Source organism: Phoxinus phoxinus (genome assembly GCF_949152265.1).
Source record: "Phoxinus phoxinus genome assembly, chromosome: 21".
In the NCBI taxonomy this organism is placed as follows: Eukaryota; Metazoa; Chordata; class Actinopteri; order Cypriniformes; family Leuciscidae; genus Phoxinus; species Phoxinus phoxinus.
This window is the reverse complement of record NC_136896.1, coordinates 12,969,380-12,986,251: the sequence shown is the minus strand read 5'-3', so window position 1 is coordinate 12,986,251 and position 16,872 is coordinate 12,969,380. Positions and strand designations below refer to the sequence as shown.

Below are 16,872 nucleotides of genomic sequence, written 5' to 3'. Positions count from 1 at the left end.
ATATTGACGTTGTGTGAATTTGTATTCCCATTCCTTGTTTGTATGATTGTGAAGCACTTTGGTTGTGGCGTGCGTTTTACACGTGCCAATTGACAATTGGCTCTATGAATGATATTATGTATAATATTATGAATAAACCGTCTTGTTATAGCAACATTTTTTGGTCAGAGAGATGATAGCAAACAAGTAATGCTAAAGTCAGCAGTCATGGCACTGAACAAAACAGTTTTGGTTACAATATCGACCTTCATTTGTCAAAATATATATCATGTTCCACGGTAGAACGTTATGCTTATGCAGGTTTGTAAACTTTTTGTTTTGGGACTGTGTCTTATTTTACCTGTATTCAGCTTGTACCTAGAAAATAAACTTAAGAAGTACACCTTACCTCAGCCGGTTTCACTTTAGTTTTAGTGCCCGATTCATTCTCGACAAACCAGAACCCATCTGTGACTCAGCTGAGAAACTTTCAATTGACCATAGGTGAAGCCTATGGGATTTTCTGAGAAAGCGTGCAGAGGAAGAGGAAGAATGTAGGCGTCTTTGCCATTATTTAGCATACAAACCCCCTCACTCACCATTTATGGTATAATTTCCTCCAAATAAACCTGCTGTGAGATACAAACAAATAGATAAATAATGAAAAGCTCAAAGAACCAGTGGGCCAAATAAGTCACGATTCATAGTCAGTCAAAGAGAGTAAAAATAACCCCCCGGTTTCTATTTCTCCCTTCCTCCTGTGTGAGGGGTATTTTTAGCAACTCAAGACGTGTTTCATTGAGGCGGCAGACCCACTCGTCTGTGGCTGGGCGCACGTGAGGCTGTGGCACATGCAGGGATGAGGAAAAGAGAGGAGGGGAGACGGATCAAGTGCGCATCCAGAGCTGAATCACCGGAAGCTACAGCATCACTTTGCTTTAAACAACTCCAATTGCTTTTGCAAGCTATACTCACATCCGCCATTCACAAGAAAACAGCACAAACATTTCTGGTTGAATGTATTACATTGTTTGTGTTACAACATTGATTCACATTGACACAACAGCAGTAGGTCAACCAATGCAAGCTCGTTTTTTTGTGGTCGTTATATAAGAATTGAAACACTTAGTCTAATTAAAATTTCGCCAATTTCATATATTTACTTGCATCTTTAGATGTGATGGGAAGATCGGATCATTTTCCTGACCTAGATCTCTGAAACTCGTTCAAATCCTTATTCAAGTCATTTTGGTCATTGGAGAAGTGTTAAATTATAAGCCTACATCTTTTCCAATAGCCAAATTCACTCCATGTCTACTCACGATCAAATTCCAATTTAGGAAATCATAATAATAACCAAAGACAAATTACGAGAAACAATTAATGATTAATTTACCTTTGAAGTCATTGTTTAGTTCAGCCTATCACTAATCTCTAGTCTTGGTCTACTGATCAACAGTGGCAATTATTATACCGTAAACCCTAACTCAAAATAATGAATTGGTTTTAGCAGGACAAACTTAAATTAAACTAATTAGTTCAGTCAAATCAACTTTAATGAGTATTTTGCATTTCTTTTTCTTTCAAGTTCACAGAACTGATATATTTTAAGTAAACTGAACTGTTTCCTTGTTTTGAGTTTTATGAAATTATTTATTTTAATTTAGACGAACTTAAGTTTAACTGAAACGGCTGGGATGTCTATGCAGCATGCTTTGCCGATGGCACTCGAAAGGGAGAGTAAATGCTAAAATTAAGTGTAATATAATGTTTTTTTTGTGTGTGCAAGTTAATGTTAAGTGGGAGATTTAGTAGTGATTAATGTTTTGTTGCTAATTTAGAAGAATTTCTGTTAATGTTGGTTTTAGGATAGTTACCATCATGGTGACAAGGGGTGCATGAGCAAATTAGTATATTAACAGCTTGTTAAAACTATCTAAGTTCACACTAATAAAAGTGTTCACATTGAGATTACATTACATGAAAGTTTTAAATGAATTGTATGTAATAGTGTACTCAAACATTTCAAGTTAAGAACAATTATAATAAGTACAAAATAATAATCTGCTAGTTCTGCTTACTTAAACTTTGAATTTCATAACTTAAAAAACTTGAGGCAATTGATTACCTTAAATGTTTTGAGTTTTGCCAACTCATTTGGGTTCACAATAAGCCTAATTTGTGTGTGTGTGTGTGTGTGTGTGTGTGTGTGTGTGCGCGTCAGATATGTTCTCATCTGGCCTTTAAATGTCATTTCTAGGTTTGTTTCCTGGCCTTGCTCGAATTTGGATCTGATTTAGTTCAGGTCCTTTTCCGATTCATGGATTTTCTCTGAACCACTGCACTGTTTAACTGTAATTGTTGTTTAAGCACTCTAAAAACGGACAGACTTTCACATTTCTGTTTTCTTCGGCAATCAGGAATGCCTCTAAATAACATGAGTACATTTGGGTTCATCTATTTCCCTCTGGCAAATTTGGAAATGGCATCTCAAAACAGCAGTGCATGCACAATAATGAAAAGCTTTGTTTTCCTGAGCCACATCCAGAAATGCTGCGGTGTGAGAAACTGAGTTCATCTGAGGATCTGCAAATGTTTCCTTTTCTATCACCGTCAGTTGAACTAAAGTAAAATGTGCACTTTACCATTCTTTTCAGGGGGAAAATCCATTGAGCACTTCTTGGCAAAATAGAAAGCATTGCTGGAACACAATTCTTCCTGTAGAAAAAAAAGAAGACATCATCTTTTCTTCTGCATGAAGACTGTCACAATTTGAACACAACAACTGCTGTTTTTTCACTGCAGGGGTGTCCTTCACTGCACTGAATTTATGACAACGTCATTTCTAACACTTTACATCACCATCATCATCATCAAAAAAACAAACAAAAAAAACTGAAAGGGTAAATAAATTCATATTTAGAAGACCATCTATACTGACACCTTGTGGAGGAAACAGTTGTTACAGTCCCAAAAATACTTCAGGTTCTAGAAGGAGTAGGTTTTGTAAGGAGTAGTTACTTATAGTTAGTAGAATGTCTAAAGATGACCATCGAAATAAAAGTGTTACAAAAAGGCTTTGTTATAAACTTATTATACAACCTAATGATATTACAAATGAAAAATAAACCAGTAAGTCATTGAAGACCATCTAAATCAGTGGTTCTCAAGTAGGGGCCGGGGCCTACCATTAATTTAAAATAATGAATAGTTAATATAGGCCTATTAAAATAATGTAATCTAAATAGAAATGCTAAAAAAAAAGGACTGTAAAATCAAGATGTAAACTGATTTATTTTTGTATATTGAAAATCACACAGCTCTGGAATAACAAAACAAATTGTGGTTAATTTGATATAGCATTAATCCTAGTTTCTTTAAAAATAAAAAGTTTGAAAACTAGCAGCTTTGTCATAATTACAGAAGATATATAAAAAATATTGGGGAAAGGTTGTGAAGTCAAAAAGAACCACTGTTCTAAATATAGCCGTATGTATCTATATGTATATCTATATATATATACAGTATACACACACAAATGAATTAGCCAATCTAGAGAGAGATGTGTGTGTGCAATGAATTCCCTACTAATATATATATATATATATATATATATGAGACAGACTTTAGAAAAACGACAAGCACAAATCAATGTTCAATATGATGCTATACAGTACACTGCTAAAAATGGTTAGCTATTGCCATCTATAGTTCCACGAAGAACCTTTAACATCCATGGAACCTTTAGTTTCAGTGCAAAAAAATATTATTTATAGTGGAAAATATTTTTATTATCAATGTTCTTTACACCAATAATAATAAAAATGGCTCTTTTAAGATCTGATTACTGAAAAGTCTTTTGGGGAACCCAAAATGGTTCTTGTTTGTCATCGCCACAAATCCCTCCCGTTTTTGGAACCTTTTAAGAGTGTATGAAAGAAGTATGTCCCAACTTTTTGATAATTTGTTTCCTCTAAAATGAATACGCCAATTAGCAGGACCAGCCTGAAAACGGCAGCAAGTGATTTGAGCATAAGAAAAGTATGATATTTTATCTTGTTGAAATGAAATACACTAAAGAAACATGAAAAACACTTTTTGGGCATTTCGGTCTTTGCCCGTTTAATTAAGCAGAAGTTTTCCTTGCCGATCAAAGTAAGTTGTTAGGGAGGTGCCTACAGGTCATCAGTCATTGAGGGCAGCAATGAAATTCAAGACACTGAGGTGCTGCTATACTTTCTCAATCCATGACATAGCTCTTCTGTACTTCCCTGTTTTTGTAGTATAATTTCTACTGTGAAAATTCAAGTTAAATTTGCATTAGAATTAGCATGACGTTCATTCATCACTCCCATTGCGAGAGTTTATACATTACAATGTTTCCTATGAGAAAAGAAACACTCAGACACAGAGTGTAGGCGTTTGTGCAGCGCCCCTGCTGGAGTGCATTGGTAATAACTTTATTGCAAAAATACAAGTTCACTCAACCTCAAGCATTTACAAATGAGTCCCGAAATGGAAAACCCTTGAAATGCCATTTCATCTTCGAGAAATCCACCTCTCACTGGCTACAACTCGCATTCAAAGGCTGTTAACTGTACAGACATTAATAAGTAAAGATTCAACAATTCAGCAGAAAATCATTTTCTTCCTCAGTATATAGGAAAAGAAAAGAAGAAAAAATATTTGATTTTGTCCCAGTCTGACTCTTTGCTGGTAGATCAGGAGAGAGCACTTTGCATAGCATACTCATACACCATCTTTGCTACATTCTCAAACATCCTTTAAACAAAAGGAAAGATGAATAAATGACAAAAAAAACATATCTTTGTGTTAGAGCCAATCTTTGGTTAAGACAAAGTTAAATAAGTTCTCTTTAAGTTATATATTTAATAATTAATTTTATTTTAGCACTCAAAGACTTTCAATGAAAAAAAGTACATATCACAGCACAATATGATTAGAAAAGTTAAATACTGCATCAATCATATTATATTGTGATCCGACATCTGTTGGTCAGTATTAGATTTTCGTTAATATATCTCACAAATCTTATGTTTATTTGAATAACAGTATGAAAGCATTCCTTGCACAAGGCCACTTATATACTGTCCGAATTTCAGTCGAGTGAAGCTTTGCATATAAGCTTCGTGTACGCTACCAGGGCCAAACATTCTTCAGCTGTGTTGCTTTAAAGTAAAATCTAGAAACAATGTAGATTCTACAAAATAGAAACCCTCAACTATTACAGGCCTGAAGATCCATCATGTGCCAGACTCATAACTGTGGTTTCAGTGTCACTGCAAGTTAAAATAAAAATCGAATCAAGTAAAATAAACAATAAAAAGGAAGCTTAACTTGGCATATCTCCCTGTATAAACGGGAGAACTGTCAATGGAATTAAAATAGCAGAATTTCTCCAGCTTTACACTTCTGAAGTGTACTATACTTGTCTTAATGCAGATAATAATTATTACCACTAGAATTGATTAACATTCCATAACGTCATTACGTAGTTTCTCCATTCCTCTGTATATTTCTTAGGATGTCATCGTTTTTTTTATTAACAATAAATTTATTTATTAGTGTATGTTCAGTCAAACATGTACACAGTCTTTGCCTGTAACACGAGACACAAAACAGCTGTGTGCTACAGGGAATGCCCGTATCAGAGAAGTAGGAGGAAAAAGGTTAGAAGAGACAGTCTCGTTCCGTTCTCCACGCCAGGGCCGCAGATTTACATGCCTGCTCCGACAAAAAGCACCAGAGCTGAGAGATGACACCGTACAAAACATCTCTATTCACTTAGTACAGGATAAAGTACTTAGCATCTACATGACATTAACCCACCCGCTACCAAAAAAAAGTTTGCAGGAGAGTCGGGAAAAATAGTTCCGCAAAGCGACAACGATTTCCGGGACATTGGTTTGCAGAGGTTTTGCATCTGTGGGGCAGGCGAGGAGGGTAAAGTGTGTTTTTTCATACACTACTGGTCAAAAGTTTGGATTTTTTTAAAGATGTTTTTGAAAGAAGTCTCTTATACTCACCAAGGCTGCGTTTATTTGATAAAAACTAGTAAAAACAGTAATAATTGTGAAATATTATTGCAATTTACCGTTTTCTTCTGTTGTACTGTTTTCTAAAAAATACATTTAAAAAAGTTATTTATTCGTGTAATGGCAAAGATGAATTTTCAGCAGCCGTAATTCCAGTCTTCAGTGTCACTTGATCCTTAAGGAATGATTATAATATGCTGATTTGGTACTCGAGGAACAAAGTAGCACAACCGTTTTCAATATTGACAAGAAATGTTTCTGGAGCAGCAAATCAGCATATTAGAATGATTTATGAAGGATCATGTGACTCTGAAAACTGGAGTAATGATGCTGAAAATTCAGCTTAACAATCAATGGAAAAAAAGTTATTTTAAATTGTAATAATATTTCACAAGATTACCGTTTTTACTGTATTTTTGACCAAATAAATACGGCATTATTGAGCATAAGAGAAGTCTTTCAAACATTGAAAAAATCCTAATTATTCCAAACTTTTTACCGGTACTGTAAAAAGTCAAAGAGGGCAGAGTTACAATAAGCCCCTCCCCTTTTACTACCCAACACATGCACACACGCATACACACAAACACACATTTACTGTTTAGTGCAGCATGGAGGTACCGTATGATTCTCCTCTGCAGTTAATTGAACATTTGAGTTAATTAAGTTAAGTGCTCTGGGTTGGATGGCTCACTGCGGGGGGTCCGGGTCTGGACTCCACGCTCCTAACATTGCATGCTGCAGGTCTGACCATAGGTTAGTCATACACACACACCTGAGCCCCAAAGCATCACACCATACCAGTGCTTGTAAAAATAAAATAAAAAAGTTAAAAAAAAAGTTGGTTTCTGTGGCTCTTTCCAGCATGCTGTGGATCGAGTTTTGGGGGTTTTGCATGGAAAGATTTACCGACTAAAGCAGGGTAATGGAAGAACATCACCCCAGGACCAATACAGAGTGCAGGGTGACTGAGGATGGCATCAGGTCTCGGGAAGTGCTCCTTCCAGTTCTCCAAGAAACTGTGAAGAGAATGGGATTGGTGTGCAGAAAGGTTGTCCAGAGGAAGAAATGCATCTGTGGAAACCTTCCAGGGCTGGAGGACACGGTTGCATCCAAAGCCAATTGGTTGGGACACCTCAGTGCTGGACCGTAGTGCTTCCCACTGGAGACAGTTTGACGCCCGTCAAACACAGCCAGAAGCTTGGAGAACCTCTGGAAACGTCCTGCAGTGGGGTAGGATGGAGTGTGAAGGACAGGATCCAGACCAATCAAAGAAAAAGAAAAAGCAACAACAAAAGAGGAGCTCCTTCAACAGCAGTAAGGAAACGAAAATGAAGCAAATGCAGAATGTTTAGCAGGGTGGCCACTGGAGCCTGGACTCAAATGCAATGCAATGGCAGACACATGAATGCGGAACAAGCGGGGAATGGCCCTTTGAATGGAGGAGGTGGTCATGGAAATGGAAAACGAGAGTTAGCTTTACCTGGGACCTCTCTGCAAGGCCCAGGCTGCTGAGACAGAGGTGTAGATGATGGAAGGAGATGAAGATAGCTGGGTTGGAGGAGATGGAGGTCTGAATGAGACAATGGAAACTGAAGGCAACTAGGTGAGTACATGGAGCTGTGATATGGCGAAACCCCGGAGTCCCCCAGCTAGGTACACACACAAAACATACAGACATCGATACGCACAAGGCCGAGAAATCACACAAGTGCATTCAGTCAAAAGAGAGGAAAAGAGGAAAAGAGAGGGGTAAGATGGGGAGAGAGGAAAAGATGGGGAGCACAAAAGTAAGGCATGAAAAGAATCAGGGGCCTCATTTATAAAATGCACATAAGATCAGATCTGATCCCAAGTCAAAAATGAGGAACAAATTGAGATTTAGTAAAGGGATAGTTCACCCAAAAATGTCATTTACTCACTCTGTTATGGTGTCAAACCTGTATGACTTTCTTTTTTTCTTCCTTCTATGGAACAAAAGAAGATATTTTGAAAAATGCGTGTTTTTTATTTATTTTTATTTAATAATGTATTTGTCCATACAATGTTTTGTCACTGACTTTCATTTTAAAGGACAAAAACAGTTAATTCTTCAAAAGATCTTCACTTGTGTTCCACAGACGAAAGAAAGTAATACAGGTTTGGAATGACGAGAGGGTGAGTACCGGTAAATGATGTCTGAATTTTCATTTTTCGGTGAACAATACTTTTAAAAGCAGAAACTGATGTGAAAATGTTCTTACACGAGCAGCAAGTGAAAAGCAGCTGTACAAGCTATTTTTGTGCTCATGCACTGGTACGCCAGTGCACGCTGACATGATTTTATAATGATTTTCAGTGAGGCAAGTGCAATGAGTGAATAAATGAATGAAATGAGTAACCACTTGTATATGCTATCTTAATATTTAATTATGCAGTATCAATATTCAATCCACGTTCTGGCTGTACTATACATACTGTATACATTTCAGATATCTTATTTTATATCTTTGTTTTTTTACAAACCTAAAATATAAATAAGCATATATCAAAATAAATAAATAACTGCAATAATTCTACATTTATAAAAAGGTAATGTAGAGGATGTGAATGACAGGGAATTATTTAATTAAATGATTGAGAATGAAGGTTTAATAAGAACATGGCCTTAACAAATGTGATGAATTAATTAATCTAAAATTAATAACAAAAATGTATCACTGACAGGATAGTGAACTGAATATGTAGATACACATTATGGGCAGAAAACTAGGATGTTCCTGTAGTAAGGTGGACCTAACAAACCAAATTAGATTCATTACTTTTGTCATATGCGCTCATTCATGTACATACGATTTTAAAATGATTAATAAAGCATTAATCATAAATAATGGACATCAGTGTATACGAATGTATAAATATTTGGAAAGATGATTTACATGCATGTCTTTATAAATGGGACACCAGGCCTCTTTTCAAAAGTACCGTAGTGAAGTTACAGCATATGGACACAGGATGGCAGTATGACTCAGTAAGACAATGAAAAGTTTTGCATATGTATGTGATTGCCTTCAATGTGTTGGTGCACATGGATGTCATGTGACAATCCAGTTATGCATTCATATATTTCCAGCATACACTACATATTAGAAATGAATGAATGTTAAAACAACACACTATGTACACCAAGAAGTATGTAAAGTGTGTAAAGCATGTAAATGAATATGGAGTGTACATAAAATAACCTGAAGCTCAGCAGTGATCGGCAAGGGTCAGGCAGCACACATTTATCAGGCTAAAGTGGCAGCTAGCATGTTAGCAATCTCCTGCATAGGTGACAGCGCTATGCAGGAGCGCAGTACTAGTCACTAGTAGCCCAACTATTTCACTCATATTTTAGCCGTTAGTTAGCTCCACAGATGAAATAAGCCAGTCGGAGTTCCGTTTAGTCTAATTCACGCGTGGGATACTTACGAAGCTTCGGGAGACAGCAAGTCGGTTTTGGCGTCTCCCTATCACAGTTCCACTCAGGCTGCGAGCAATACGGCGCAGGTGATCTGCATCATACTGGTCTTCCTCTCCTGTCTGCAGCTCTTGATGGGCCACTGACAGCGACTACAGACAACAAAGAGTTACTGCAGCAAAAAAAGAAAGTCTGGATGAAACCAGACACAACACCCAAACAAAATCAACACGTGCTAACAGATTGTGTGCTGTATGAAAAACAGACTCTGATGTGGAGAGAAACCAGACATAACAAAAACAAAGCGAAGAGACGGCAATCCCTCATTAAAGAAGCAGCAAATAATAAACACACAAAATTAGTCAATAAAACCTAGATTATTTACACTAATGTTGGGTAGCATCTACTTCTGCCCACATACTACGCGATTTTAACCCTTCATTTTGCACTTGTCATACACAGACAAAAACCTGAAATCTGAAGCAAATGGGGAAATTATCCGATGTGTTGCAGATGCCCGAGTACATTAAATATATAGACCTGTCTGCGATCTAAGTCCTGCAGTGTTTTGACTGGAACTAATATCAGTGACCAGAGATAGTTGTGTAGTTAAAAAAGAACAGCAATTTCAAAAATCATATAGTGCATGGACGGCAGGAGTAGTACCAGAAATTAGGTATATGAGACTCCATGATAAATGAAAAAATGCAGAGAAAGAAAATACCCATAATTTGAAAAATTATTCTTGGTCAGTTTCGCAATTAGACCTACAGACAGGAGTGCAGTCCCTTATTTCTTACCATGTTTGTGTATCCAGTAGGGCTGCTACAACCTGGTGGTCCATAAGCGGTTCTCTCGAGCTCAGCCGTGGGGGTTCGAGAACGTCCTGCTCCAGTGAGCAGCTTTCGTGCAGCAGGAGGTACTGTGCGAGAAAATCAAGGCAAAGTCAATGGTTAAAATTACCAGTACAACCTTTTGATGATTGCTTCTAAAATCTCTGTGAAGTCCAATTTCTAAAGGGGATTTACAAAAGGTTTATCCATTAAAGATGGGACAATGCCCACTTTATTTGGAAGTACAAACTTCCAAATAACAACCTGTGAGTATGATTCATTATTGACGTATATATTTTTTTACCGGGTGTTCAAAATATGTAGTTTTGTGTTTTATATTGTGTAGGTCTCCGGCTAACTTATTACTGTCTTACTGAAATAGTTCTGCTAATAAGATTTGGACCAACTATTACAGTACCTAAAATTGCGCACATTAATCCAGATTGTCTGTTGTTGTTACATTGAGTAATGATAAAGGATGGAGCAATATTTGTTTTTACAAATTTTAATATTACATCAGTCATTCACTTTAGAGCTCAGCTAACGTATGCGCTGATAATTATTGATAAAGTTCCCACATGTGCACATCGCTGAGCTTTAGGAAGCCACAAGAGATACAATTCCGTAATGGTAATGGCCGTTTCATTTCTGACACACGCTGTAAGCGCTAGACCAATCGAACAGAAAGGGGCATCTGGCCAATCAGAGAAGAGCAGGTTTGTGGAAAGGAGGGATTTAGAGGCACTTAGAGAGATGTGAGAAGATGGGGTGGTGGGGGGATAAAGAAAACTGTAGAGGAACATAGGCGAGTTGGCTGTGTATATATATAACCCTCCTCTTGTACTGATAAGATAGGCAATTTGAACGTGTTCCTCCCGAACTTTGTTAATTAATGTAGTGGCAGTTTTTAATGTTTTATTTCTTATTGTGTTTTCTCAGTGATAATATATGAATGCCATATGTTCTGTATTTGGAATTCTCCTGTTGTAACGTTGCTGAGAAGACCCGAGGCTAGGGAGGGGTTGAGGCAACCATGGGGGTTCCTCAGTTCCTGCCCCCTGGGGTGGGTGTTTTAAAGAATGCTTTGATGAGAACATTATAAGACTCTAGAAAGAACACCTATCTTGGTCTCACTCTGCCTGCATACTGGGCTGTTAGGGTTGGTGGGTTTTCACCCTCACCCTGCAGCTGGCCTGTGTGGCTAGACTGGGAACTATTCTGCAGAATAAATGTATATTTTCTTTTAAATACAATTTGAATATTGACGTCTCTTTTGCCTGAGAATGCTGCGTTTGTTAAATATTGTTTTGCCACAACAATTGGTGTCAGAAGTGAGGATTCCTTGGAAGTGACCGCTGGCCCTGAGCGAACGGTGATTGATCAACCTGGACCTAAAAGTATAATCCAGCCCTACCTCGTAGACTTAAGAGAGATGGGGCCGATCGCATCAGAGCCAGCGTGGGTAACTCCACTGGAATTAAGGAAAAAGAACCGTGGCAGTAAGAGCATTTCAGGTAAAGAAGACAATCAAATTATTTTGTTTTGTTGGGGTAACTTGTGGTATAACTGTGGGTGAACCATAGTGGCTGGAACTATCTCTTTGGTGCGGGCACAGAAAGTTTTCGAGGGGGAAATTGTATGCCGAAAACTAGCTCGTAAGTATGGACGGAAGAGCCATACCGTGGACGGAAGAGCCATATCGTGGACGGAAGAGCCAACAGAGCATATTTGCTACCCTTGCCGATTTGAGGTGACAAAATCGGATTTGTTGAGAGACGTCTCACAGATTATTAGACGCGCGTCGAAGGAAAATCCAGGAGAGATAGGATCAGCCAATATGGGGTCACACAAGAGTAAACTGAATAATACTTTTTAATACACCGGTTGTTTTGTTCTGTAAAATGGGAAAAATAATAATGGCCAGAAAAGCATGCAAGAAATTGGGGAACGGATAATTGTAACCAAAGGGTTTTTGTGATCGTGTTCAGCGTGTGTGTAAAACTGTGAACAGACAAAATTGTTGAACTGAAGAAGCAGGTAGAATAAAAAAGAATTGTTGAATTGAAGATGAAAGAGAAGGAACTGAAAAGTAGCAAAGGATAGTAAGATAGAATGTTTGTTTTTTCTGGTGGAAAATTACAAAAGAGTGAGTTGTTGAACTGAATTGTTGGATTGCAGATAAGAGAACAGATGTAGAAAGAAACTGAAATGTTGGATTGAGAATTGTTGGTTTGTAAGCAAACAGTGTTGCTTGAACTGGTTAGATGAAGCAGAGCGAAAAGAAAGTCAAATTAAGTTGAAATGGTCTGAAAAGTGAGTTTTTTTAGATAAAAAATAAGGCATTGAATATGATTAACAGGGATTAACATGAGGAATGTTTCATTAAGCAGAATGGGAAAAGTCTATATGTCAGTGTTATGATGTGAATGTGCATTATTGTATTAATGTTATGAAAACAAGGGAATTGAAGAATAGACTTCTATATGTTTATAACAGAGTTTATAAAAGATTTGAAGGTGCAAGCGGCTATGGTAGCTGTCTGTAATTTAGGGACTGAGGAATAATGATGCTATTAAATTGAGCAGTCTGTAGATTAACCATTTGATAGAAGAAAAAGCTTCCAAACAGTGTTAATGAAATTGATGACATGCTAAATGTCTTTATACTGTATGAACAGTTCTGATAAATAATGTGAGACAAAAGAGAGCAAATGTTGTAACCAGCTGAAGCTCTGACCTTAAAGAGATTTGCAAATGATGGTTTTGTAAAAGTTTGATTCTGATTGTAAAGAAACAATAAACATAGACTGGTTTCAAACAAAGAAATGCTAAAATGATACAAATTTGAAGAAAGCTTCTGTGTTAACATGGATTAGTAAAATAGAGTAATGTTACTGTGGTTTGGCTATGTAATTGAATTTGCAACTGAGATTGCATTATAGCTCTGTTTTGCATTGCTGAATGGGATGTTGCAGTGAATGGGGGAATTTAGAATTTTATTCTATTTCATTCCAGTTAGATCTAGTTTACGGGAACTGAGATTGTAAAATAATATAGAGAACTGCTTACCAGTGGCTCTGTGAATATGCGGGGGGTGCATTCACAGGCTCTGTGTGAATTCATGAATGGGACACTGGTTCAAGGAGGGGCAGTAAAGCGGGGGTGAATTCAGAAGATGATAGGGATCAGACAGTATGAAACTCAAAAAGTAAAACAGATGGTCAGAAAGAGGCTTTGAACTCTTTAGTGTGGTTGACTTGTAAAGAAAAGACCCTGGGGGGTTTTCGACGGTCCTTTTCTGTAAAACAGCTTGATCTGGTCATACAGGGGTGACGGAAATTTACAGAGAGATCTGAAGAAGATTAAATGATTGTCTTTTAATGAAACGCTTAAAAAAGGTTCTAGATGATCATAATTGCAGCTTGATAAACTCATAGGAGAAAATATGGAAGTAAGATATTAAAACTATGGTAATTTGAGAACATGACAACTAAAATTTAGATTAAATTTGAAACGTTATTGAGACTCAATAATAATTATTTGTTCTCTAAAGAATCAAATAGGCTAAGTATAGAAGCAGCGTTGAGGGAGTAACAGTTGTTAAATGCGTAAAAGGCATGTGATTAAACAAAAGTTTGTTAGTGTTGACTATGAAAGACCTACAAGCTGATGTGCTGTTTGTAAATAAGATAAAGTTTATGATTTGGTTGAAAACAATTTGATTATCTGAATTTGATGTGTGCTGAAACAGTTTCAGTGCAACAGAGACTCATTCTGAGTAGGAATTTATAATGTCTAAATTCCCTATAAGGGCAAAGGAAAAGTCTGAGTAACGAAGGAACTAATACATAAAATAAGTTATTGTAATGAATTCATTGTTACATTTTGTCTAAATTACAGTCTTAGAAGGCTGTTGAAAAGAGCATGTGTTTAGAGAAAGCAGCAGTCATGCGTGTTACGAAAGACTGCTTGAGGAAGGATTGACATGTTTTCTTTCTGTTATGGTCAGCTAGGAAGAAAGCTGAAGCAAAGTAATGATAATAAAATAAAAAAACAACACAGCTGACGTTTGTAAAAGCAAATGAATAGACATGTTTTGAAAATGGTTAAGAGGCCATGTAAAAATTAGGTAAAAGCTACAGCAAAATGTTAAAATTTTGATTTAAATGTAAATCTTTTTGAAGAAAAGACAAGAAATATGAACGGTTAATAGTCAGGTGTGTTTGATGATGACTGCAGTTTATGTCTTGATAAGAGTGAGTCAGGTATTAGGTAGTGAAAGCTATTCATAGTCTGAATAGTGTGCATAGATGTGTCATTAAATGTTTTATCAATTACAGATGGGTGAATGACAAAATTTGAGAGAAGTTGATAATTCTGAATCGATTTGGTCATTTATGATATACAGTAGATTTGAATGAATTTCTAGATCGGTTTAAATTCTGATGGAAGTTGGAATTGTGGAGTTGTAGATCACCATCCATGGATTGAAATAAAATAGGTTATAGATTTGACGGCAACAATACAGTAAAAATTGGCTAAATCAATATCAAATTATTGAGAGAGCCTTTAACATTTGTGTGAAAAAGGGCAAGAATGTTGTTCGACTGACAAAAGAAAGGCTGTAAAGAAAGATCTGTAAAGAAAGTAAGAAATGTTTGTAGATGACTAAGGGCCATTTGCATCTTCAGGGTATGTATGTATGCTTCTGCAAAGTTCACACCCAGCATCCTGCCAGGCAGGAAAAGACAGGGGTTATCAAACCAGAGGGGGGGTCAAGGATCATTATCTTCAGAGGACAGAGGGGTCATTTTGACCATAAGATAATACCTTTGATCTTACAGATGCAGGGACAGTGAAGCCCACGGAGGAGGGGAAATAGAGTGACAGTTGTATTCAGTTGTTGCAGATGACTGAGAATTGAGATTGAGTTGAGAGACAAACTGTTGAGAGCAGTCTTGAAAAGCAGGATAAGCAAAGAGTGCTTTTGCATTTCAAATAATTTGATAAGAAGATGAGATTGTGGCTTGGAGTGAAGAATATAACATTTTAAGAGACTTAAGACAAGAGTTAAGGTTAAGGTTAAGAGACAGAGAAAGATGTCTACAGAACAGTGTTTAGTTTAATAAATCCAAACACAATTATGTTAAATTGATGCACAAGTAAAATTGTGCATAAAAAAGGGGGAAATGGTTTAGAATTTGCTGAAAGCCATCGCACAGGTGGACAAAAGTGTGCTAACAAGAAATGTTTTCAACAGGAAACAGGGAAGATGCAGCAGCACAACAACAAAAGAATTAACTATTTGACATTTGTTTTTCTTTACAGAGGATGCAGACTGTGCCCAATGAAATAATGGCTATGGATGAATTTAGCTAGATATCCTGGCTTATTATTGTGACAGAAAGGATGTCAGGATGGATTGGATCAAACAGAATTGATTCTGTTCCAAATGTATAAATATTGTTTTGTTAACATGAGTGCTTTTTCAGGGGAAAAGAGAAAGAAATTATCTGGTGATAATGTTTCAGGTTGATGATTCCACAGGTCGAATCAAGAGGGACGACCGACTAGATAAGCAGTCACTAACAAAATCACTTAAGGTTTTCGTTCGCAGGTGACAGCAGAAAGTAAATGTTTTATTCCAGTGGGGGTACGGTCATGATCTAAGGGAAAATCTTGTTAGAATCAGAAAATGATTGGAGAGTGTGAGACCTGAGTCCAAACTTCTCACCTTAGACTAAACGAACAAACACATGACAACACGAAGTATAAAGTGAGGGATCAAAGGCTTGTGTTAGTAACAGCCCCCATTACGTACGAGGGAAAAGATTATTGAAAGGGCGTGGAAAGAATGGTGAAGATTGAACATCCATGCGAGATGATCAACACACCTGGAGAAAGACGATTCGACCAACTAATGGTTTAGCAGAAGAATCTGTTTTGTGATGATGTTGATGATTTTATTTGATTGATTCAAACTAGGAACTAGGTATTGATTTGATTGGTGAAAAATGTAGAAAATCTATTAATTGATGTGTAATAAGCAAAAAAAGACGGTCCATAATGGAAATATTAGAGTAAATTTTGAAAAACTACATTGGTTAGAAGGATAAACAAAATTATGCAGACGATTCGAGTAGCGGAAGTTACAGTGAAATGTATTAATTGAGTTAAGATATGTTTTTGTTTTTCTTTGTTTTGTTTTGTTCTGTTTTTGATTTTCTTTTCTTTTTCTTTCTGAAGACGATGAAATATAAAAAGGGTTATTTGAAATGAGGGGTTTTGTTATAATTTTTACTATTTTGTATGTTTATTCAAATCAACCAGGGGTGTTGAATTGATATGGTTTTCATACTATGACAATCTATACAATTTTTTTGTTTATACTGGAGTGAATGCGGGCCCGAATTCGGGAATGTGGTGACAGAGCTTACCCATTTAGCCCTGCTTCAGTTAATATTTAATTGCTTGATACTTCAACAAGGTTCAAGTGATCAATTATATGGAAAATTGTTTGTTTTGTTTTTCACAAAAATGTAATGCATAAGATTTTTATTAAG

At 36.6% G+C, this 16,872-nt stretch overlaps 1 protein-coding gene across 11 annotated transcripts in view; it reads right to left on the bottom strand.

The window, feature by feature from the left end:
• Positions 1-2,481: 2,481 nt before the first annotated feature.
• The window catches only part of usp54b (ubiquitin specific peptidase 54b), a 109,426-nt gene continuing 95,035 nt past the window's right edge, over positions 2,482-16,872 (bottom strand). For 4 of the 11 annotated variants that reach the window (XM_079594796.1, XM_079594793.1, XM_079594798.1 and 1 more), the window contains 4 exons: positions 10,278-10,399; positions 9,489-9,629; positions 7,519-7,687; positions 4,402-7,258 (listed from right to left, as the gene is read on the bottom strand). In XM_079594796.1, coding sequence (XP_079450922.1) covers positions 6,972-7,258; positions 7,519-7,687; positions 9,489-9,629; positions 10,278-10,399 — 719 coding nt within the window. In that variant the 3' untranslated portion in view covers positions 4,402-6,971. Of the gene's footprint in view, positions 2,698-4,170; positions 4,271-4,393; positions 7,259-7,518; positions 7,688-7,957; positions 8,003-9,488; positions 9,630-10,277; positions 10,400-16,872 lie in introns of those variants that run through there. The other 7 variants (XM_079594801.1, XM_079594800.1, XM_079594797.1 and 4 more) reach the window with 6 other exon arrangements.